Source organism: Fukomys damarensis, unplaced genomic scaffold, assembly GCF_012274545.1.
Source record: "Fukomys damarensis isolate Sample0158 unplaced genomic scaffold, DMR_v1.0_HiC HiC_scaffold_25, whole genome shotgun sequence".
NCBI classification, from domain to species: Eukaryota; Metazoa; Chordata; class Mammalia; order Rodentia; family Bathyergidae; genus Fukomys; species Fukomys damarensis.
Genome location: NW_022900937.1, coordinates 17,237,323 through 17,259,991, shown reverse-complemented (window position 1 = coordinate 17,259,991; position 22,669 = coordinate 17,237,323). Strand labels below are relative to the sequence as shown.

Below are 22,669 nucleotides of genomic sequence, written 5' to 3'. Positions count from 1 at the left end.
TATAGTATAAATTTTTGCTATAGCATTCTGTTTATCTCTAAACAAACTCAAAAGTTTTTTTTTTTTTAAGACTGGGTATGGCGCCACACACCTGTAATCCTAGCACTTAGGAGGCTGCGGCAACAGGGTTGTGAGTTCCATGTCTTCCTGGATAACTTAGCAACTTCAGCCTGAACTAGTTAGTGACACCCTCTTTCCAAAAACAAAAAAAAGACAAGCTAGTCTAATTTTTGAAAAAAAAGCTTATTTTGTTTGTTTGTTTTTAAGATTGGGGTTTCAGTTGTAGACCAGCTTGCTTCAAACTGACTATCCACCTGTCTCAGCCTCCTGAGTAGCTGAGATTACAGGTCTGCACCAGTGAACCCAGCTTGCCTTTTTTTTTTGGTACCAGGGATTGAACTCAGGAGGACCTTGGGCTTATGAGACAGACAGTGGCACCACTGAGCTAAATCTCAGCCCTGCCTTAGCTAAGGATTTCTGGTGACCCATGGTTCTGAAGTAGAGTATTGCTGTAGAAAGAACCAGGCATAATGAAGCGGAGGAGCCTTGAAGTCAGTCTGCTTGGGTGGAAATCCAGGCTCTGTTCTGTCTACTTATGAGGCCTGGGAAAGTCGTTCATTTTTGTGTGTCTTAGTTTGCTCAATAAAAGGAGGATTAATAACATGATGATGAGGGGCCGGGATTTACCCTCGTGGCACTGCACCTGCCTCACAAGTGAAACGTCCTGAGTTCAATCCCTGCTACTGGAAAAACAAAAAATAACATTATGATGAAATGCATGTAAAGTGCCCAGAATGGTGTTTAGCATATAGTTAACATTCGGTAATTTTGTCATTAGTTTTGTGATGTTCTTCAGTATCAGGGTTCACCTAAAGGATAGAAAGTTGGAAAAATGTTGATTCTCAGTAAGAGGGTGTGCAGCAAAAGATGCTCATCTAATTTTCCTTTATAGTTGAAGAAGTCTGTTTTTCTGTAAGAACCTATGCTTTGGGCCCTCAAACCCAGTGTCCTCTGTGTAATATCCATACTTTGAATAGTTGGTGTTATTTTCTAATAACAAAACAATAAAGAATAATGAAGAACTATTTTTTACTCAAAAAGGAAGCACTAAGTAATATGGACGATTACGACAAAACCTGCCTGGAGTCTGCATTAGTTGGTGTTTGCAATATCGTTCAGCAAGAGTGGGGTGGTGCAATTCCTTGCCAGGTAAAAATCAATTCTTTCCCATCGCCCTAAGTTAAAAACATTAACCACTGTGGTGCTTTGATTATCCTCAGGCTCTAACATAGCAGACATTGTAATTTCCACAAACTACATTTTGCACTATTGGTATCTTTCTTAAAGAAGGTTCTAAGTCACTCTAAGTCCTAAGTGTAATCTTTTCACACTAATCTAATCTGAATCACACTAATGTGCTCTGAAAGCAGCAAAACTATGCTGTAAGGAAGGCATTTTCCTAGGAAATTGACTTACTGCAGGAGGACTATTTGCATAAAAGACAAAGGGCTCACAGTGGAATTTGAGAACTGCATCCCCTGGAAGAAGTGATTGTCATTTTGAGTGATAGAATTATAAACACCAGTACAGTACAGTACAGTCTGTCTTAATTATCTGAGGTAGCCAGTTTAGCTCTCTCACCGCTCTGATTATCTAGAAGTGGGATTGGGAATGTTGCTCTTTACATAGAGTTTACAGTGAATCCACATTAGTATCAAATCAGAGCAGAGTAGCAGCACAAAAAGAATGGGAAATTTGCAATAAACAGATACTTTGGGAATTAGTAGATATTCAGAAGAAGAAAACAAGCATTGCTAAAAGGAAAATCTTAACAGTCCACAACAGGATTAGCAGACTTTTTCTTTATTTTAGCCTTTACTGTGGCAGTTATTCAACTGTGCTCTTACAGGATGAAAGCAGCCTTAGATAATAAATAAGTGAGTGGGTATTCAAATAAAACTTCATGTATAAATCCAGGCAGTGGGTACATGACGCTTTTGATTTTTTGGTGGGTTTGTTGAGCAAAGTCTCACTGTGTAGCTCAGGTTTGCCTTGAACATATTATGTATCCCAGATTGGCCTCTCACAGCGATCCTCCTGCCTGAGCCTCCCAAGTGCTGGGATTACAGGCGTACATCACCATTCCCGGCCTTGCCTTATGACTTTTTACTGCAGGGCTAGACACAGGATTTCTCAGTGTTTGGTAACATTTATATTTGTTTTTTAGTCAAAAATAAGATTGTGGTTGCCTGGGAGTGAGGGAGGGGTGTGGATTGATTCACAAGAAGTAAGGAGTATAGGAAGCAGTAGAACTATTTACCTAGATAACGGGGATGGTTACAGAATTGAAAGTAGTTGTCAGAACAGTGTATTAAAAAAGGAAATTTAAAGAACTTTTCTTACTGTGAAAGCCTTTGTGTGATAGAACATAAATTCTCAAGTTCATGAAGACTTTGACCTACTAAGGTTAAATCAAAGGTCAGTGGATATTTGCTAAAGAAGCTAATAAATGCCCTTTGATCAGTTCCTTTTCAGAAATAAAAGTTTGGCATTTCATAGGTTTTTATTTATTTTGGCAAATCAGTATAAATAAGAGTATCTAATATCCTAACAGTACACTGAATAAATGAAATTTTGTTTTATCTTCTGGACTAGTAGCTAGCAGGTACCATGGTGTATTTGCTCTTCTTGGTCTTAGAGAAAAAAAATTTAAGAGGGAGACCTTGTGCTCTGTGCAGATTTATGCCTTTGATGCTTTTCTTTCTTTGAAAAAAAGAATCTGAATTTGATATGAACTAGACCCTGATGGCAAGGGACTGGGCCGAAACTTGTCAAGTGGATCAGGCCCAGAACACTGTGGTAGTGTTTATTAGAGATGGTTATTAGTGATTGTTTAACCAATCAGTATCAAATTTCTATGCATTTAGAATTTGTTAAATCAAGATTTTAGAGGCCAGGGATATAGCTCAGGGTTCCACTGCCTGCCTCAAAAGCACAAGGTCCGGAGTTTGATCTCCCGTACCAAAAAAAAATTTTTAAGTTGGGCGTGGTGGTGTACACCTGTAATCCCAGCACCCAGGAGGCTGAGGCAAGAGGATTGCTGTGAGTTGGAGACCAACCTTGGCTACATAGTGAGTTCCATTTCAGTCTCAACTACATAGTGAGACCTTGTCTCAAAAAAACCAAAAATGCTGCCCATAAGAGAAAACTGCCTATTGTCAGTTGATTACCTTCCCAAAAGATGAGATTCCTTCAGGGGACTGCTATTGAGCATCCTTGGAGTTTGGGAGTAAGGGCCAGCTTAGTATTCCATGTAGTGCAATACATAGTACTGCTTTAATTAAAAAAAAAAAAAAAAAAAGCAAAAATAATCCTCCACTGGGATGCTGACGGGAGGATTATTTTTGCTTTCTTTGCCTTATACTTAACCCCCACAGGATTGCCCTGAAGCAATAAACAAAAGAAAAATGGTTTTGCATTTAGCATCTACTATTGGTATATTTTATTTATTGGCTTTTGCAAATCATGAGTTAAGTATGGCTTTTTTTTTTTTTTTTTTTTTTTTGCAATACTGGGAATTGAACCCAGGGCCACTTTACCATGAGCTTCATCCCAGCCTTTTTAAAATTTTTTATTTTAGCCGAGGATCTATCTCAGTGGTTCCGCCGCCTGCCTTTATTTTAAAAAAACAAAATTTTTTATTTTAAGATAGGGTCTCACTACATTGTTTAGACTGCCCTTGAACTTGCAGTCTCCTGAGTAGCTGGAATTACAAGCATGCGCCACCACACCCAGCTCTTAAGTATGCATTTTTTAAAAGATCTTATGTACTTCTGACTCTCTCTCTATCTTTTTTTTTTTTTTTTTTTTTTTTTTTTTTTGGTACTGAGGATCGAACTCGGGACCTTGCGCTTTTGAGGCAGGCAGCACAGTCACTGAGCTAAATCCCCAGCCCTGGTTGTCTCTTATAGTTGTCATTTGAGTTAACTAGAGATGGAATTTGACAACTTTTAAAAATTTTTTTTTTTGGTACTGGGGATCAAACTCAAAACCTTGCATCTGCGAGGCAGGCAGCAGCACCACTGAGGTACATCCTGGCCCTTTAAAAATAAATTTTGAAAGAAGACAGCAACTGGGAGGTAAAGGGTAAAGTAGCCTTTTGCAAAAATAAATACAGTGGCAAAGTTCAAACGTATGGACTGGTACATATTTCCAAGGGACATTATGGAATAAATCATGCTATTTTTCACATGGGTGTCTTAAATACCAGCTCCTTCTCTAAGAGATAGGGTTCTATCTAGTTATAGTACAATGAGGTAAAAATTGGAAGGATTCAGAGGAAGGCTTATTGACATTTTCTATAAAGGAAATAGAGTAAAATGCATAGACTTTAAAAACATATTCAGAGAATTGACAAACGCATATACATGTGTAACATCTGCTGCAGTTAGGATAAAGAACTTTCCCATCACGCCAGTTTCCTCAGGCCCCTTTCTAAGAGCAGGGAAAACATTGCAAAATGAAATGGCTTTATATATGTGATTTAACATTTAAACCTCCTCTCTTTTTGCAAACAGGTGGTTCTGGTGACCGATGGCTGTCTTGGCATTGGGAGAGGGTCGCTTCGACATTCCCTAGCTACTCAAAACCAAAGAAGTGAGAGCAACAGGTTTCCACTACCTTTTCCTTTCCCGTCTAAGTTGTACATCATGTGCATGGCAAATCTGGAGGAGGTAATACCTAAGTTTTTTTAGTTTAACTAAATAAACTGTAGGGCTCCAGGTATTTTTTTAGTATATTCTATTAGTACTTTATTACATGTGCTATATAATACTGTGTTCCATTGTTTTCATAAGGGGCTGCTCACTTTTTCTGTTTAAAAGGCTCCTGTCTCAAGTGCTCTTTGACATTTTGGAGTGTTGCCCCATCTGGGAAACATAGCTGGAATTGTTGTCCATCCTAATGGATCATGAAGAGTGAGAGGTTCTGTTTGGAGTTAGTTATTTCTCTGATTCAGGCATTCTTGTATCTATTCCACCAGAAGTGTTGACAGAGTGTACTTTTTTTACTTTTTATTTTTTGTAAAGTGATGTTAAGCTATTTAACACTTAACTTTCTGATTTTCCCATTTATTTGGGAAAGTTATTCTTTTCCTCATGTCAGTTGTTTGTTTTTTTTTTCAGTAAAATATTGATAATGATGGTTCTTGCTAAAAGGTATTAGAAACACATTGGAGGGAAGATGCTGTGTATATACTAACTGTGGCCTCTGATAATCTTTGCCAGACTATTTGGGAACGAAATAACCTCTACTGCTGTCATTTTATAGAGCATTCCTCTTTGACAACTTTTGAGTCTGATTGACATAGTTATCTCTGCCTTGTGTTGGCTGTTAAGAAAATCATCTCAGTTATTTCTTGCCTATGTTACTGTGATGGCTATGACCTTGCATGCTGGTAGTGGTCTGGTAATTATATCACTTTTAAAGGGGTCATCTCTTGCATTGTAGCTTCAAAGCACGGACTCCTTGGAATGCCTTGAACGTCTCATAGACTTAAACAATGGTGAAGGGCAAATTTTTACTATTGATGGTCCTCTGTGCTTGAAAAATGTACAGTCTATGTTTGGGTATGTGCTTTGTTTTTTGTTTTGTTTGTTTGTTTTTTTTTTGCCTTTATAATCTGGTATAATTTGACAGTTTCTAATTGTTAATCCATTTTCCCCATGTTATCCATTCTGAGATAAAAATGATTAGTAATAGTAGTTTTTGAAAGTTCACTGTCTTTTAGATTAACTGTGACTAAATATGTGATGTCTATAGATATTGACTTCCTTACCATAATTTAGCAATTTCAAAGATTAACTTGCTTTTGGGGTTTTTAGAATTGAAGTTTCCTTACCAAAAATGCCAGATTGTGTTCACAAGCAGTCAGATTTAGTTTGGGAGTCAGTGTGAAGGGGAAAAAAACTTTACATCTTGAAAGATTACTTTTCTATATATTGTATTACTCTTTCTATAACATTCAATCATCGTATTCTAGAAAGCTGATAGACCTGGCATATACACCTTTCCATGCTGTTCTAAAGTGTGGCCACCTAACTGCTGACGTACAAGTCTTCCCCAGGCCAGAACCTTTTGTCGTGGATGAAGAAATTGATCCTATCCCTAAAGTCATTAACACAGGTAACTGGTTTTTAAAACTTCCTTCCTAGTTTTTCTATAACCTTTACTTTCTTCTAACTTGTTCTTTAATTTTTTACTTTTTCTTTTTTTTTGTACTGGGCATCAGACTCAGAATGTTGTGCTTGCAAAGCAGGCAGCAAAACCACTGAGCTAAATCCCCTGCCCTATTCTTGTACTTTCTTCACCAACTAAGATGATTAAAAAGAGTCACATATTCTTTTTTTTTTTAATTAGGTTTATTGGTACATTTTAGGTATACATAATGATCACTTTCATCATGTGGAATTTGTACCTGTACATGATACATCTTGATTCTTATTTTTTTCTCTTTCCCCTTCTCTCCCTTCAATTCCTCTTCCCCTCCTTGTTTACAAAAGTTTTGTTTCCATTTTATCTTTCTTGTCTGATTTTTTTTCTTTTCCCTTCTTTCATTTCCTCCTCCTCCCTCCCTAGTGCCCTAGTTTGAACATTTTTTTCATATTTCACAATATCTATTATACATTTTGATCCTTATCTACACTTTGTTTCTTACACCACAACAATGTGATATTTACACATGTGTGTCCTATTTATTTCACTTAAGAGTATTGTCTCAAGGTGCATCCATTTACAATAAATGTCTCAAGTTTATCCTTATGGCTGAAAAGTACCCCGTTAAAAAACCCACATCTTTATCCATTCATCGGTTGATGAACATTTGGGCTGTTTCCAAGATTTAGCTTATTACTATACTGCTATAAACATGGGTATGCATGTATCACTGTGGTATGATGCTTTTTATTCTTTTGAAAAGATACCAAAAAGGGGAATATCTGAGTCAAATAGAACTTCTAGTCCTATTTTTTGAGGAATCTCCACACTGATTTCCATAGTGGTGGTACCAGTCTACACTCCAACCAACAGTGGAGAAGGGTTCCTTTTTCCCCAAGCCCTGCCAGCATCTGTTATTGGTTGATATCTTGATAATAGTCATTTTTTTCTGGGGTGAGATGGAATCTTAGCGTTGTTTTAATTTGCATCTCTTGAATGACCAGTGGTATTGAACATTTTTTCATATATTTACTTGCCTTTTATACTTCTTCATCTGAGAAGTCTGTATGGATCATATATTCTAATGCTAGGGTGCTGTAGTTGTCAGCACTTTGGATTAGTGGATGTATTATTTAGAAGGTGGCAGATTATTGATCCTTATGGTGATCGTGAATTAAACTCCAGTCATAGATGATTATAATCACACATTGCTAGTTGGAACTCACGGCCAGATTTACTAGCACTGACCTCTTTGAGGTGATTCTTCATAGAGATACTGAGATCAATTGGCATCATAACTGAAGTCCTGTGTGAAGGCCTGTCGTCTAGACTTGGCTCCATGACTTTTACTGTGATAATCTGGAAAGACTCCCCTAGTCTTTATTGGCTAAATAGGTGGACTCATCCAGATGGTGTCTAAGCTCTAGGTTCTGATATACTGTATTCTTCCAGTCCTGCTTCTTGTATTATGATTAAAAGAAAGCAGGGCCAGGGATTTAGCTCGGAGGTGCTGCTGCCTGCCTCACAAGCAAAGATCCGAGTTTGATCCCCAGTACCAAAACAAATAAAGCAGTGTGCTGCTGCTTTTCCCTGCTTCCTGTTGCTGATACCCTGCTTAGCTGAAACTGGCAATGCAAGGAGTCAAGAATAGCAAGAAGTAGAGAGGAGGGCCGAGGATTTAGCTCAGGGGTACGGGTGCCTGCCTGGGAAGCGCAAGGTCCCGAGTTCAATCCCCAGTACCAGGAAAAAAAAAAAGAGAGAGAGGAGAGTTGTTTCCTATTGAAGGGCAGAGTCGAGTGCAGAGTACGTGTAAGACCTCCTAGGGATGGGTATAACTTCAGTCACTTTCAGTCACAGTCACCTCAGAGCCTAGTGTAATGTCTGACACTTACATGCTCAATAAGTAGTTGTTCCAGTCAATAGATGATTCCAGTTAAGTGTGCAGTAAGTGTCCATTGTTTGGGTGTAGCGGCTTTCGATTGAAAGGCTGTGAGCACAGGCTTTTTGTTTTCTGTATTTTTAGCTGTTGCCTCTCTGGAAGCACAGCATCCATCTCTTTGCATTGTGATTTCACAGCAGTACATTAAGCTACACTGAATGTTTGTTGCCTTTGAGCCAGTTCAGTTCCACTCCATCCTACTTTGATGAGTAATTTGACTAGGTCTTTTCTTTCCAATATAGACTTTTAGTCTACAACTTTTGTTACAGTTCATATTTAAACCACCTAAAATATAGGAGGCCTTTTTCTACTCAAGTGAAAACTCTCTGCTTGTGCTAACTCATCTGTTACTCAGCTAAGGGAGGCAATGGCAGCAGATCTCCAGTTAAGCAGTGTATTCACTGTAGTTCTGACTTTCAAAACTGTTGTGACACTGTGGGCGTGTACTGCTTAGAAGAAAGATTCAAAAGCATTTCAACAAAATACCAATAGAGTTTTCCTTTTTGATGAGTAATGAGTTATTTTCTTTTTATAATTTTTCAAGTTTTTGTGTTAATTATATAATCAGAAGAAACTTCTTAAAAAAGGTTTTGTTTGCAGCTTTTATTTATTTTAGGTTTTCAACAAATACTGTTGGTGTTTGGTGCAGTTGTTTGTTTCATTACTGGGGGTCAAACTCAGGGGTACTGTGCTACTGAGCTGCATCCCCAGCCCCTTTTTATTTTTTTATTTTTGAAACAGATTCTTGCTGAGTTGCCCAGGCTGGCCTTGAACTTGTAATTCTCCTGCCCCAGCCACCTGAAGAGCTGGGATTAGAGGGATGTGCCACTGCACCCAGCTTAATACAGCTTTGATAAAGCAAAGAAATCATAGTCATATTGGTTTTATTTATTATATTTTTTGAGACAGGGTCTCACTACATAGTTCAGGCTGGCCTTGAACTCACTTTGTATCCCAGACTGGCCTTGAACTCAAGGCAGTCTTACTGCCTCATCCTCCTGAGTGCTGGGATTACAGACCATTTTGGTTTTATACAGAATGCATTTCTTTCTCACAGGAACATTTACTTTCCAAAGAAGGCTGAATGAGGTTATTATAGAAGTATTTGGTTTTAATGCCCCCTTGACTATACATAGAGATTTGACCTTTAAGCATTTGCCTTGACTGGAGATCTATGCTGATAAAAATAATAAAAGACAATTATCATTTCCTGAGCTACTTAAAATGCAAATTATTTGAGTCATCCACAGAAAAGTGTGATCGCTTTCTCTCCACCTAAACAGTGTGTTTGTAAAATCTAGTACATGGAAAATAATGCACTTTCCTTTTGTATGAATTAATTCTATGCTGATTCTTTCTTTTCAGATTTAGAAATAGTGGGATTTATTGATATAGCTGATATTTCAAGTCCTCCAGTTCTGTCCAGGCATCTGGTCTTACCTATAGCACTTAACAAAGGTGAGTTCTTTTTCTGTACCACTAATCCACATGAAATATCATATTATCTAGAGCTATTCTTAAATGCTGGATAGGAGGTTGGCCCATTTTGCAGACTCTAAAGAAAAGGAATAGTTTCTGAATTGGATGAAAATGAATGTTGCCTAATATTCCAGAAAAGAAATACTGCTGCTTCACACTCTGGAAATTCTGCCCATCTATATAATTACCAAGAAAGAAAATGAGCAAAGTGAAGTGCGTGTGGAGAGGACACTACTGGAAGGCAGAATTGGGTGTTGACACAGATATGGACAGATTGTTCCACTGAAGTAGAAAGTCTTTGAACAAGACTGAGCACACAAGTGTTCTTGGAGAGAAGTGGTTGTAGGAAGACTTGTGTGTCAGCAGAGTGTGAGAAAACCTGGAGTTTGAAATCCAGCCAAGACACTTGTGGAGTAATCAGCATTTACCCTTGGGGTCCTGCCTCCTGGCTGCATGGGAGCCAGCAGTTTTGAATACTCTGTATCTGTCTGTTAGGATGGATGCCTGAAACCTCCTGGTAGTGTCTGACCAATCTTTCTGCTAGAACAGAGAGAAAATGGACCTTCTGTGGGTAGTAGCTTTACTGAGATACAATTATAAATCATGTACCTCCCCCACTTGAAGTGTATAATAAAGCAGTTTTCATCATATTTACAGAGTTTTACAGCCATTATTGCAGTCAGTTTTAGAACTTTTTCATTACCCTAAAAAGCCCTGTCCCTTTAGCTTCCATCCTCAGTCCCCTGGCTCCAGATAACCCCTAATATCTGTCCCTATTGATTTGCTACTGCTGGATGTTTCATATAAATGAAATTCATATGATTTTCATGTGGACATTAGAATGCTGGGATAAATTTTTTTTCAGCTTGCTGCAAGATTTCTTTACAATTCTGTATGCTGTCCCTTTGAGGCTGTCCACAGAGCTGTTGGGTTTGGAGTTTCTGCAGCTAATCTCCGCCTTATCTGTCTTATCTGTCTTCTTTTTACAGAAGGTGATGAGGTGGGTACAGGCATCACTGATGACAATGAAGATGAAAATTCAGCCAATCAGATTGCAGGGAAAATACCCAACTTCTGTGTCCTCCTCCATGGCAGCCTAAAAGTGGAAGGAATGGTGGCTATTGTCCAGCTAGGGTAGGGAACTTGATTACATTGTTGGATAAAAGGCTTGAATAAAATCAGTTCCCTGGGTGATTTTTTTTCTGAAGAAAAAAAAAAAATAGGTCTTTGTCCCCTTTTTCCTCTTCCTGCCAAACCCTTCCCACTACTGTTCTAAACTACTTTAAACGTCTTTTAAGCTGTCCTCTAAACTACTCTCTACATCATTCCTTAGAATAAGTATGGAGTGAATGTTTTAATTCCTATATATTGCTTTACATTATATTCTTTCTCAATTTTTCTTTTTTGTTTTTTCCAGTACCAGGGATCGAACTCAGGACCTCATGTTTGCAAGGCAGGAGTGGTGCTACTGAACTACATCCCCAGCCCAATTCTCCTCTTTCTAAATCTTATCTAGGATACATGGTTTCTGATTATAACAACACTACCAACTTATTATAAGATCTTAGGCAGAATTTACAGATTCTGCATCTATAGAGAGAAAAATAATGCTGAGAACAATGGGGTACTTCACCGTGTGCCAGGCTCCTCTAGACATCCTACATATGTTCGCTTGCTTAGTCCCTTTCCCAAAAGCATGCTGCAGGTGGTAGTGATGTTAACTGTGCATTATAGATGAGATGAGGCTTAGAGAGGTCAAGAACTTTCTCAAAGTCACATGGTCACCACAGTAAATGAAAGAGCCAGGATTCTTTCCCTGCATTCTTAATCCAGAGCCCATACTCTGGTTACTCTGCTGCGCCCCTTCCCAGTGAGGAGAACCTCTAGCCTTTATTCCCTGCGCCTTTGAAACCTGTTACACTCTCTACTTCCCTTGCTGCAAGTCGCCCCGTGGCCATCACCTGGGATTGAGTGGTATAGAAGATGGAAAAGTTAAAACTAATCATAGGAAGCCTAGCTCCATTTCTGCTAGTGAAATTAACTGACCCAGAAAGAAGACTAACTCTTCCCTACTGGGGATTAAACTCAGGGGTTTGCACTGAGCTACATCCCCAACCCTTTTTTATTTTTAGACAAGGTTTTGCTGAGTCACTGAGTTGCTCAGGCTGGGCTCAAACTTGGGATCTTCTTGCCACAGCCTACCAGAGTGCTGGGCTTTTAAATACACCACCATGCCTGCCTTCAATTCTTTGTAATAAGTCTTAATTTCCCACACTTGGCAACCAAGCTTCCTCTGTTGGCTCTGAATATGAGAATGATTTGGGCCCTTTGAGCACCTGGGCACAGTTTCCTGAGTAGCTAAGTGATGCTTCGTGCCCTGTGTTAGAGGGGCTTCCCTGTGTTGGTGCCCTGCAACTGGCAGACATCTAAAAAGATCTGTAGGTTGCAGCTCTTAATCCTCATCACCCTTACAGCTACTTGCTGTCCTTTTTTCTTTCTTTTTTAAACCTACTTTTGATCATATACACACACATATAAATGTCTCAGGGAGATAGAAATACTAGGGGAGAGCAGTATGCACTTTCAGGGTTAGTGTTTGGCCTTGGTGTAAGTAATGTGCCTGATTTCAAACCTGAAGACTGCAGCTCTTGAAGAAAACAGGCTAGATTTGTAACTTGACGGTCCAAGGCTTGATGTTCTCCTCCTCTTCTGTCTTCTCTCCATCCAGTTCTGAATGGCATGGAATGCTCTACTCTCAAGCTGACAGCAAGAAGAAGTCAAACCTCATGATGTCGCTTTTTGAGCCTGGCCCAGAACCTCTCCCCTGGCTTGGGAAAATGGCCCAGTTGGGTCCTATTTCAGGTACAGAGCAGATCTGATTTTCCTTTTCTGGACTTTTGTTTTCTCCGTGCTGTTCTGAAGGTCTCTGACTGTAGTCTGAGAGCTGTCCAAGCTCCCTTATCAGTGTACCATGGTCTCTGATTCTGGATCTGTACACAGAGAACCCCAAGTTTCACGTCTAAATTCTGCAGCTTGGAGGAAGCAACATTTAAGTTGCTTAAAGTATAAACTCTTTACCTGCTCACAGCAAAAAGCTTGTGTGTTTGCATGTGCACATATATTTATTTTTAAGACCAGATTTCATAAAAGCTGCTAAGTTGCCCAAGCTGGGCTCCAATATGCAATCCTTCTGCCTCTGCCACTCAAGTAGCTTTTATTACAGGTGTGCACCATCACACCTGTGTCCTTCTGATTTTCCTGTGCCTTTTGCTCATTCCTTTGTGCTGGTCTATCCTCAGGCTCAGACTAGAATTATCCTTGATGTGTTTGGGCATATATCAATTTTAGAGATATATACCAGCTATTTTGTATCAGGCCTGAGGATAAAAGAGCCAGCTGTAATTGGGCAAAGTCCGTGAGAAGTAGACTGTTAGAGGGACTGTACAAGGTCAGAGTTACCCCAGAGTTGGGGATCAGATGAGCCCTGCCTGGAGCACTCAGGGAAATCCTCCCTGAGTAGAGGCATCCTAGCTGAGTTTGAAGAGAGAAGGAATTCACCAGGCAGAGAAAGGGAAAAAGGCCAGGGGCAGGTGGCAGAGGCTGGCAGAGCAGCCTCAGATGAACTGTAAAGAGCCAAGACTTTAGTCCAGATCCTGGGGTACACCTGGAGAGAAACTGTGGTTGCCCTGGCTATGCTGAGAACCACAAGGAACCATTGGGAAACTTGTGTTCAGCTGCTGCTGCCATTTGATCACACAAGGCCATGATCAAAGGGAGCGACGAGGACTGGGAAAGATGACTGGGAATTGTAGATCTGAAAAGGTCCAGGTGTCCTGCTGTAGAAGTTACTGTAGTTGCTCTGGAGATGGGAAAGTGAAACCCAGAACAAGGTAGTGGTAGGAGGTAACAGATATTTCAGGGGTCGAGGCAACAGTGTTAGGATTCAACAGCCAGCCCAGGTTTCCAACTTGGGCTGAAAGATAAAAGGTAGCCTGTTAATTGAAATAGAGAATTGAAGAAGAGCAACTTTGTGAAGAACATATTTGATTGTTGAGTTTGTACCCTTAAGAAATAAGTAGAAAAGGGCCAGGGATTTAGCTCAGTGGTATAGCTTGCACCTGCCTGGCAAGCATGAATCCCTGAGTTCAATCCCTGATACCAAAAAACAAACAGAGTAAATAAATAAAGCGGAGAAGCCTACAGACATTCCTGTAGCATCTGACGTTTAGGAGAGAGGCAGACTTGGAGACAAAATTTTGAGTCTGAAGCATGTAGCTAATAGTTACAATGGGGAGAGCTAGAGAAATTGCTCAGGGCAGTGGTTCACAGATTTGACTTTTTATATACAAAAATAAAACCTTGTTTACAAATTCTTCATCCTGGGCTCCACCTACAGAGATTCTGATTCAGTAGGTCTGGATTCAGGTCTGGAACTTGCAGTTTTAATATTACCCAAGAGATTTGAATCCAGGTGATAGCTGAACTTCCTTTAAACACTGGCCCCTGGGAAACATAGCTAAGGTAAAAAGCAAAAGGCCAAAACCCCTAGCAAGTAGCAACTCTGAGGGCAGTGGAGGGGAAAATGAAAAGGTTAAGCAGATGAAAGAGAAGTAGCAGAGTATGTCACCAAAGGTAAGTCAGAACAGCAACTCTAGAAGTAAGAGTGCCCCAGTGTCTCACACACGCACACAGGACAGTTACATTCTCCATTCTCCTGAGGCTTCGGGAAGATTCTGACGATACCAGCCCAAGAAGCTAGACTAAGGACCTGCAGACTTTCTCATCTCACGAAAGGGATAGGTAGTAAATATTTTCAGCTTTAAAGGTCGTGTGGTCTCTGCCACAGCCATTTAGCTCTGGCTTTGTACCCATGAGACTATGCAAATGAGTCACTGTGTAAAACTTTATGGACTCTGAAATTTGAATTGGTATAGTACTCAGATGTCATGATACATTCTTTTGATTTTTTTCTTTTTTCTTTGCCTCCTTCCTTCCTCTTCTCTCCTCTCTCTTCCTTCCTCTTTCTGTATTACCCAGGCTGGTCTCAGACTCCTGGGCTCAAGCAATCCACCTACCTCAGCCCCTGGAGTAGCTGGGACTCTATGCACCACCACAACTTCCTAAAAGCCATTCTTAACTCAGAAGACAGGCAGCAGGGAGTTGCCCAGTCCTTGCTGTAGGATCCAGGGACTGGAGTTTTAAATATTATATAGGGAACTAGGATGTAGCTTAGTGGAAGAGCAGTTGCCTAGGTGCATAAGGCCCTAGGTTCAATCCTCAGCACACACAAATAAATAAATAAATAAACCTTATAGAGGGACATGAGGTATAATGACTTTGGTTTAAAATAAGACAAAGAACCATAAACTCAAAGCTGAGAATGTGGAAGGTCTAGTCCTACTCTGTGACACGCTGACAAGAAAAATTCTACACATTGTTTCCTAGTGTTTTTCTGGATCTAAAGAAATAAAAATATCCCCTATTAGAAGTAGGAAACTTGGGTCAGGGATTTAACTCAGTGGCACCGTGCCTGCCTCGCAAGTGCCAGGTCCTGAGTTTGATCCCCTGTACCAGAAGAAAAAAAAAAAAAGGAAATTTAAGTCCTGTATCATGCACATTGACAGTACCTATTCAGATGTGGACAGTCCCAAACCGAATAGTGTAGAAACTTGTTCTGAACCAATGAAACCCACAGCTCCTCTTGCAGAGCTAATGTGACAGTTCTAAAGGAAAACCTTCCCACCCCAGACAGAGGGACTGCCACAGGAAGAACAGCTCCTGGCTGCTTATGCTCATGAGTTTTTCATCATGTGAGGAAATTTATCTTTTGAAGAAAGGCCAACAAGAGGATCAGCAGTTCAAGAATTCCATGTGAAAGAGACAATGAAATGATTGTCTTAAATGACTTAAGTCTCAGGAGGAACAGGGCTAAGATATAGCTCAGTGGTAAAGTACTCACCTAATAATACCTAATAATCAAGCCCTAAGCTTGATCCCCAGCACCACAGTAGGGAAAGTTTTTAAGAGGAACAGAAGTCAAGAGGATAGAAGAGGGCTTTACTGATAATACAGAAAAGAGAAACAGGACAGTAACTGGAGGAGAACCCGGGACAGAGAAAGTTGTGTGTGAATGTGTGTAGACAGTTTCCTCCTTGCCTTCATCTCCCTTCTGTAGAATTCCTGTGTACATACTGCCTTTTATTCTTGCTGCTCTGACAGTGATTTGGATTTCTTTACATTTCAGTTAAACCAAAAGTCACCTGTCTTCAGCCCTTAGACCAAACTGGCCCATTGCCTGTCTTTGTAAATAAAGTTTTATTGAGACACAGTTACACTCCCTTTACATATTATCTACAGCTGCCTTCCTGCTACCATGGCAAAGTTGAATATGACAGGAACTGTATAACTCCTATAGTCTAAAACACTGCTGGGGCCAGGGATTTAGCTCAGTGGTTCCACCGCCTGCCTCACAAGCTCAAGGACAAGTTTGATCCCTGGTACCCCCACCCCCCCAAATAAAAACAGTGCTGTTAGGTTCTTTATAAAGTTAGCTGTTCCCAAATTGTACTGTTGGGATACTTTCACCCAAGATATTTGTCCAGAGCCTCACATGCAGATTTCTTTCTCATCTGCCTTCTGCCCAGCAATGATCATTATGCTTATTCTTCATTCAGATGGAACTGCTATTCCCTCTGCCCTATATTCATGTTATTTCTTCCATGTGGGTCTTTTCTTTTTTTCAGTGGGGATAATAATCACTAACATTTTATTAAATTTAACTCTGTGCAGGACACAGTGAAGTGCACCACCTCATTTCATTTTTACGGTAGTCCTTTGGAGTTGGAGTTGGCGTTATAAAAAATTATAATGACTAGAACCAACCGTAGAGGGTGGTTGAGGGAGTTTCTCAAGTAGTATATATGGAGTGACAGGCATATAACAGTAGACACTGTTTTATTGTTTTTCAAAGCAGTTTATGTAAAATAGTACTGCCATTGTTTATACCAGTTCCTCCTGTTCCTATTCCTAGCAATGACCACTTTTTTCCATTTTTAGATGTCTTTTTTTTTTTTTAAGGTGCTGGGTTATTTGTTGACTTTTGAAAGGTGACTGTTTAACTCTCATGTTCTCTGGGCCTATTGGCCTTGTATCATCCTGCCTCTTCCCTTCACATCATTTCTGTGGATCTTTCATGGCTACTGAGAAAATGGTGCATGGGAAGTAAATGTTTTGAAATCTTGCATCTGCAGAAATGCCTTCATTTCCTCCTTTACAGACTATCAGTAGTTTAGTTAGGTGAGTTTTATGTTAGAAATCATTGTCCCTCAAAGTTTTCAAGTACTGCTGTGTTCTCTCTTCAAGATTTTAGGGCTGCTGCTGGGTCTTGTCATCCTGACTCCCAGACTTTTGACCTTGAACTGTTAGTTTTTTATACTCCTTAAAGGATCTTTGTATCCCTGGTGTTCTGAATTTTCAGAATGACCTACCCAGTTGTTGGTCTCTACATTCATTTTGCTAAGCACAGCAAGCCCTTTCCATCTGGCTCTTTGTGTTCTTCGGTTCTGGGTGCATGCATTATTCTTTGCTCTTTCTCTGTATTCTGTTCTCCCTTCCGGAGCATTTATCTGAGGTAGGTGTGTGTGTCTGCATGCACCTGCATCCACACACATATAATGCTATCTTTTCTTAATAATTTCCCTTTTTCTTTTTGTTCTGCTTTCTGTATATCTTCACTTTATTGTACAGCTGTTTTTTATTTCCATTATCATAATTCTCATTTCTTAGAGTCTCATGTTCTTTTTTCACAAATGCTATATTTCCTGTCTGCTGGTGCATTCACCATACATGAACTTCAAACAGGATTGGCTCCAATGCTTGGTACTAATAATGAGTGGTACTAGATGTTGCAGTGCTTGGTACTAATAATGATCTAAGAAACTACCATCTGCCAGAAAAGCCTGTAATGGCTTTGTGGAGGGGCAGACTAGCATCATCTGGCCTGGGAATGGAGAAAGGTGAGTTTGTGCCAGTGCACAAGGCAGAGAAAGTGTTGGCTTCAGAAGCAGTGCTAGCTGAGTGACTCTTTTTTGTTTTTAATACCAGAGATCAAATTCAGGTCCTAGAGCTTGCTAGGTAGGCGGCAGAACCACTGATCTAAATCCATGGTCCCTAGCTGAGTCGCTCTGAAACCTTCAGTCCAACTTCTCCAAGCCTCTCTTCATCTTTAATGAGACTAATAATGTCTACCTTCTAGGGTTGCCATACAGAGAGGGAACTTCTATGTGTATAGTGTCTGACACATAATTAGAATAAATATTCTTTATTCTGTAAGTGCCTTGAGGCCAGAAAAAAAATCTCTTTTTTTAAGTATAGTTCCTTGCTGTGTGCGCCAGGACTCACAGGATCTCAGCTGACTGACAGGGTTTATATGTTGATAGATACGTTACTATATTGTCTGGAAAGTTGGGGCAGTAGTTTTAGAGGAGTGAGGAGTATTGGTGGAGGTAATTTGGGGTGAGTATTAAGGGTTTTGATTAATGGACAAATCAGAGGCAGAGAACATCTTGCTCAGTTAGAGAAAAGGGTCTATGGCCAATTTTCTGCATGAACATTTGGTAGTGGATTTCAGCTCCCTGAACTGGTGGGGATGATTCTGTCTCCCAAGATAATAATAAGGATGGAAGGAGGCATTAGGTGTAACTGTGCCGTATAGATGTGTGGCAGAGCTTTCTCGACTCAGGAAACACATCAAAGGCAGAAGCCCTATTTACAGGTATAAAACCACCAAGGCTTTGAGTCTTTGGAAGCAATTTTAACTAATTAGCCATAAGATTGAGTACTCTTCACCAAGGAAAATATTTTTCCTTGCCCTTTTCCTTAATTATGCCTAATTTTCCCCCTTTTTTTTTTTTGTACCAGGGATTGAACTCAGGACCTTGCACTTGCGAGGCTGGTGGTATCCCTTCTAATTTTTTAATCCCTAAACCTGTGCTGCCTAACCCATGAGCTAGTGGCCACATGAAGATACTCAAATTTAATTAAATCTAAATAAAATTTAAAATTCATTTCTGTAATCAAGTGCTCAACAGCAAGTGACTACCTTATTAGATAGCACAAGTGTAGAACATTTCCAGCATCAGAAGAAATTTTGGTGTAGAGTGCTGAACTACAGTATATAGAACTGCAGTACATATGCAGGTTTTGTTTTTGCAGTCCTGGGGATCGGACACAGGAGCACTCTGAGCTACATCCCCAGCCCTTTTATTTTGAGATAGAGTCTCCTTAAGTTACCCAGGCTGGCCTTCAACTTGTGATCTTCCTGCCTGAAGCTCCACAGTAGTGGGATAACAGGCATGTGCCACTATGTCCAGTTGTATATGTATTTTGTCCTCTCTGGCCTTAATTTACAAAGCAGAGAAGTGAAACTTGTTTCTTTGATGGCTTTCACCTGTTTTTCACTTATGTAGGCTTCTGTTTGGACTCACTCAGTGGCTTTTTTTGTGAGCAGGTTCTCCAACCTGATTGAAGTTAATGAAATTTCCTTAATTAACCAAGTGGTCAGACATAGAAGATCCAGTGATTAAAGAGTACTGCTAGCCTAATCAGCTGTGCAATTGATTGTGTTTTGCCAGATGTGGTTTCAAGAATGTCTTTTTCTTTAAGATGCTAAAGAAAACCCTTATGGTGAGGATGACAATAAGAGCCCATTCCCCCTGCAGCCCAAAAACAAACGCAGTTACGCCCAGAATGTGACTGTCTGGATCAAACCCAGCGGCCTGCAGGTAACATTACTATTTACTTGGCTTTCTTTTCCACTGGGGACAGGAGGAGGTGTTCGGGTGGGCAGGCAGGCAGACATTTGATTTGATTTTTCTTCCCTTTGATACTTTGTAATTTATTTACTTCTAATTCTGCCATTATTTCCAAAAAGGATTTCAAATGGCCTCCAGTAAAACATGTACGTAGCAAAATCATTTCTTACACAATTTAGAGCAATAAGGAACCTAGAGAAAGAGTGAAACCAATTGTGCCTGGAAGCCAAGGCAAAATGATAATTGTATTTGAGAAGTTTGGTTGGGAGCTTCCGGATTAGTTTTTCTTGTGTTAGTGGAAGCAGGCCAGTTCTTCTGGAGAAGCATATTTTCCTGGCGTTGGATTTTAATGTAAAATCTGTTGTGTGGTGAAGCAATAAACACTGTAACCATTGTTATCTTTAAAAATGGTTTTGAAAAATATGTAAAGTCTTCATTTGGTTACTTCTTCCATCCCTGAATTAGAACCCATGCAATAGCATTCCACTGTAATTCCACAGAAACACACTCATAGAAACATAAGGTAATACTGATCAAGAAATGCTGCTTTTTGGCAGTATCAGGGGCCATTTCTCCTTCCACTGATGTACAGTCACTTATTACTTTTTTTTTTTTTTTTTTTTTGGTACTGGGGATCAAACTCAGGACCTTGTGCTTGCGAGGCAGGAGGTGGAACCACTGAGCTAAATCCCCGGCCCCCTCCTGTTTTTAAAGTTACTCAGGAAACCTTTGAGCACTACTTTTTACACTTCTTCCTCTAATGGGCCCTTTCTTGGGCACAGAAAGAAAGGAAGTCAGCAAGTGGCAGCAGAAGTGACCTCCACGGACTACAGCATCTCTGAGCACCCCCACCCCCACCACGGAAGCTGAGCCACGTCTGCAGTGGCTAAGAGCAAAAGCCTCTTTTAGGAAGTCAGGGTCTCCCACCTTCCTCCACCCCTGACTCCAGCACTTCCTGGACAGTAGTGACACCCACTTCCCACACCCATTACAGTTGAACTTTTCTTAAATTACTATTTAAATTTTGTTCTGGTCTCAGATAATGTTTTAAATTTTGGTAAAGTACACATAACTCGGGGGGGGGGGCAGGTTTTTGTTTTGTTTTGTTTTGTTTTGTTTTTTTGAGACAGGTTCTCACTATGTAGTTGAGACTGACCTGGAACTCACTATGTAGCCCCGGCTGGTCTCGAACTAACAGCCATCCCCTGCCTCAGCCTTCCGAGTGCTGGGATTACAGGCGTGCCCCACCACGCCCGGCTCCCACGTAGCTCTAAATATACCTTTTTAGGCATTTTTAGGTGTACACTTCAGTGACAGTTCATTTCCAGTGTTAAGCATCCATCACCACTCTAGCTCCAGAACACCCTGACCACTCCAAAAGGAAAACCTGTTCCTGCTCTTAAGCACATCACCACATGCTTTCCCTCTCCCAGGCCTGGCAACCACTAATCTGCCTTTTGTCTCTATGGATTTGCCTGTTTGAGTTATTTCAGAAAAATAGGATAATGCACTTTGTGGCCTTTTGTGTTTGGCATCTTTCACTGTGGATATCATTCACATTATACACATCAGTATTTAGTTCCCTTTTATGGTGGAGTGACAATATCCTGGTGTATAAATATCCCACTCTTTTTTTTTGGTACTGGGGATCGAACTCGGGTCCTTGCGCTTGCGAGGCAGGCCACTGAACCGCTGAGCTAAATGCCTGGCCCTATTCCACGTTTTTCATCCATTCACTCAGGGGGATGGACATTAGGGTTGTTCCCACCTTTTGGCTGTTATGAATGATGTTATGAACATTCATACAAATTTTTCTTTGGACACCTGTTCTCAATACTTGCTTAAGAATTGGGGTTGCTGAACCATAGGGTTTTTTGTTTTTGTTTTTTAAGACAGGGTCTTGCTATGAAATTCAGGCTGGCCTTGAACTCACAGCATCCTCCTGCCTGAGCTTCCCACATCTAATTAACTTTAGGAACTGCCAGCCTTTTTCTCTTTACAGTGGCTACATCATTTTATATTCCCACTAGCAATGTTGTGTTCCATTTTCTCCATTCCCATCATTATTCCTTTTGTAGTTAGTGGTGGTGGTGGTGGTGGTGGTGGTGGTGGTGGATGTGAAATGTTGTTATCTTTGCGCTTTTGATTTTCCTTCCCTAATGACTAGTAATATGGTACATGTTTGGGTTGGGTTGTAGCTCAGGGGTAGAGTACTTGTCCAGCACACAGAAGGCCCTGGTTTTGATTGGGGGATGCATCTTTTCATGTACTTACTGGCTATTTGTGTATCTTTGAGATCTGTCTCAAGTCCTGTGTCTACTTTTTCATTGGGTTTTGTTGAGATCTTAGTGTAATCAGGATAGTACACTGAGATAATTGTAAATATTTTCTCCCATTCTATGGATATTCTTTTCACACTTTTTTCTTCTTTCTTTAGTGATTGAATCCAGGGCCTCATGTCTGCAAGGCAAGTGCTCTACTATAGTCTGAGCTACACCCCAGCCCTCTTCTCACACTCTTAGCAGTGTTCTTTGATGTACAGAGTTTTTAGGGGGTTTTGTGGCAGGGTTTAAATATGTAGTGCAAAAGTTCAAGGCCAGTCTGAATTACACAGTAAGACCCTGACTCAAAAAATAAATAAAAATTTTTAGTTTTCACTAGGAAAATGTTTCTATTTTTTGCTTTTGTTCCTTATGCTTTTTTTTGTATCTTAACCAAGATTGCTACCAAATCCAAGGTGATGAAGAATTTACCCCTACATTTCGTTGTAGAAGTTTTATAGCATTAGATTTTATATTTAGGTGTCTGATCCATTCTGAGTTCTTTTTTTATACTGTTTGAGGTAAAGGTTCAACTTCTTTTGCATGTGTATATCCACTTGTCCCAGCTGTTGAAAACACTATTCTTTCCCCATAGAATGGTTTTGGAAGCCTTATAAAAAAGAACTAGTCATACATTTATGGATTTTCTGAGTATATTTTTGTGAGACTGATTTATTATCATCCAGCATTTTGAAGGAGGGATGTTGTGTATGTTTTTCAGTCTTGGGGAATTAACCCAAGGGCACTGGAGCGCTGGGCTATACACCTAACCCTTTTCAAATTTTAAACAAGCTGTTAGTCACACAGGCTGGGCTTGAATTTGTAATCCTTCTGCCCCAGCCTCCAGATTAGCTGGGATTACATGGATGCGCCACCACACCTGATTGGGACGTGCTTTGTCAGTG

General features: G+C 40.2%; 1 protein-coding gene across 3 annotated transcripts in view; it reads left to right on the top strand.

Annotated features, from left to right (window-relative positions):
• Window positions 1–22,669, top strand: part of Ints14 (integrator complex subunit 14) — a 32,104-nt gene that overhangs the window by 6,849 nt on the left and 2,586 nt on the right. For all 3 annotated transcript variants that reach the window (XM_010643251.3, XM_010643252.3, XM_010643254.3), the window contains exons 3-10: window positions 1,102–1,209; window positions 4,578–4,733; window positions 5,509–5,627; window positions 6,041–6,183; window positions 9,518–9,610; window positions 10,621–10,765; window positions 12,360–12,493; window positions 19,295–19,413. In XM_010643251.3, the coding sequence (XP_010641553.1) occupies window positions 1,102–1,209; window positions 4,578–4,733; window positions 5,509–5,627; window positions 6,041–6,183; window positions 9,518–9,610; window positions 10,621–10,765; window positions 12,360–12,493; window positions 19,295–19,413 (1,017 nt within the window). The remainder of the gene's footprint in view (window positions 1–1,101; window positions 1,210–4,577; window positions 4,734–5,508; window positions 5,628–6,040; window positions 6,184–9,517; window positions 9,611–10,620; window positions 10,766–12,359; window positions 12,494–19,294; window positions 19,414–22,669) is intronic.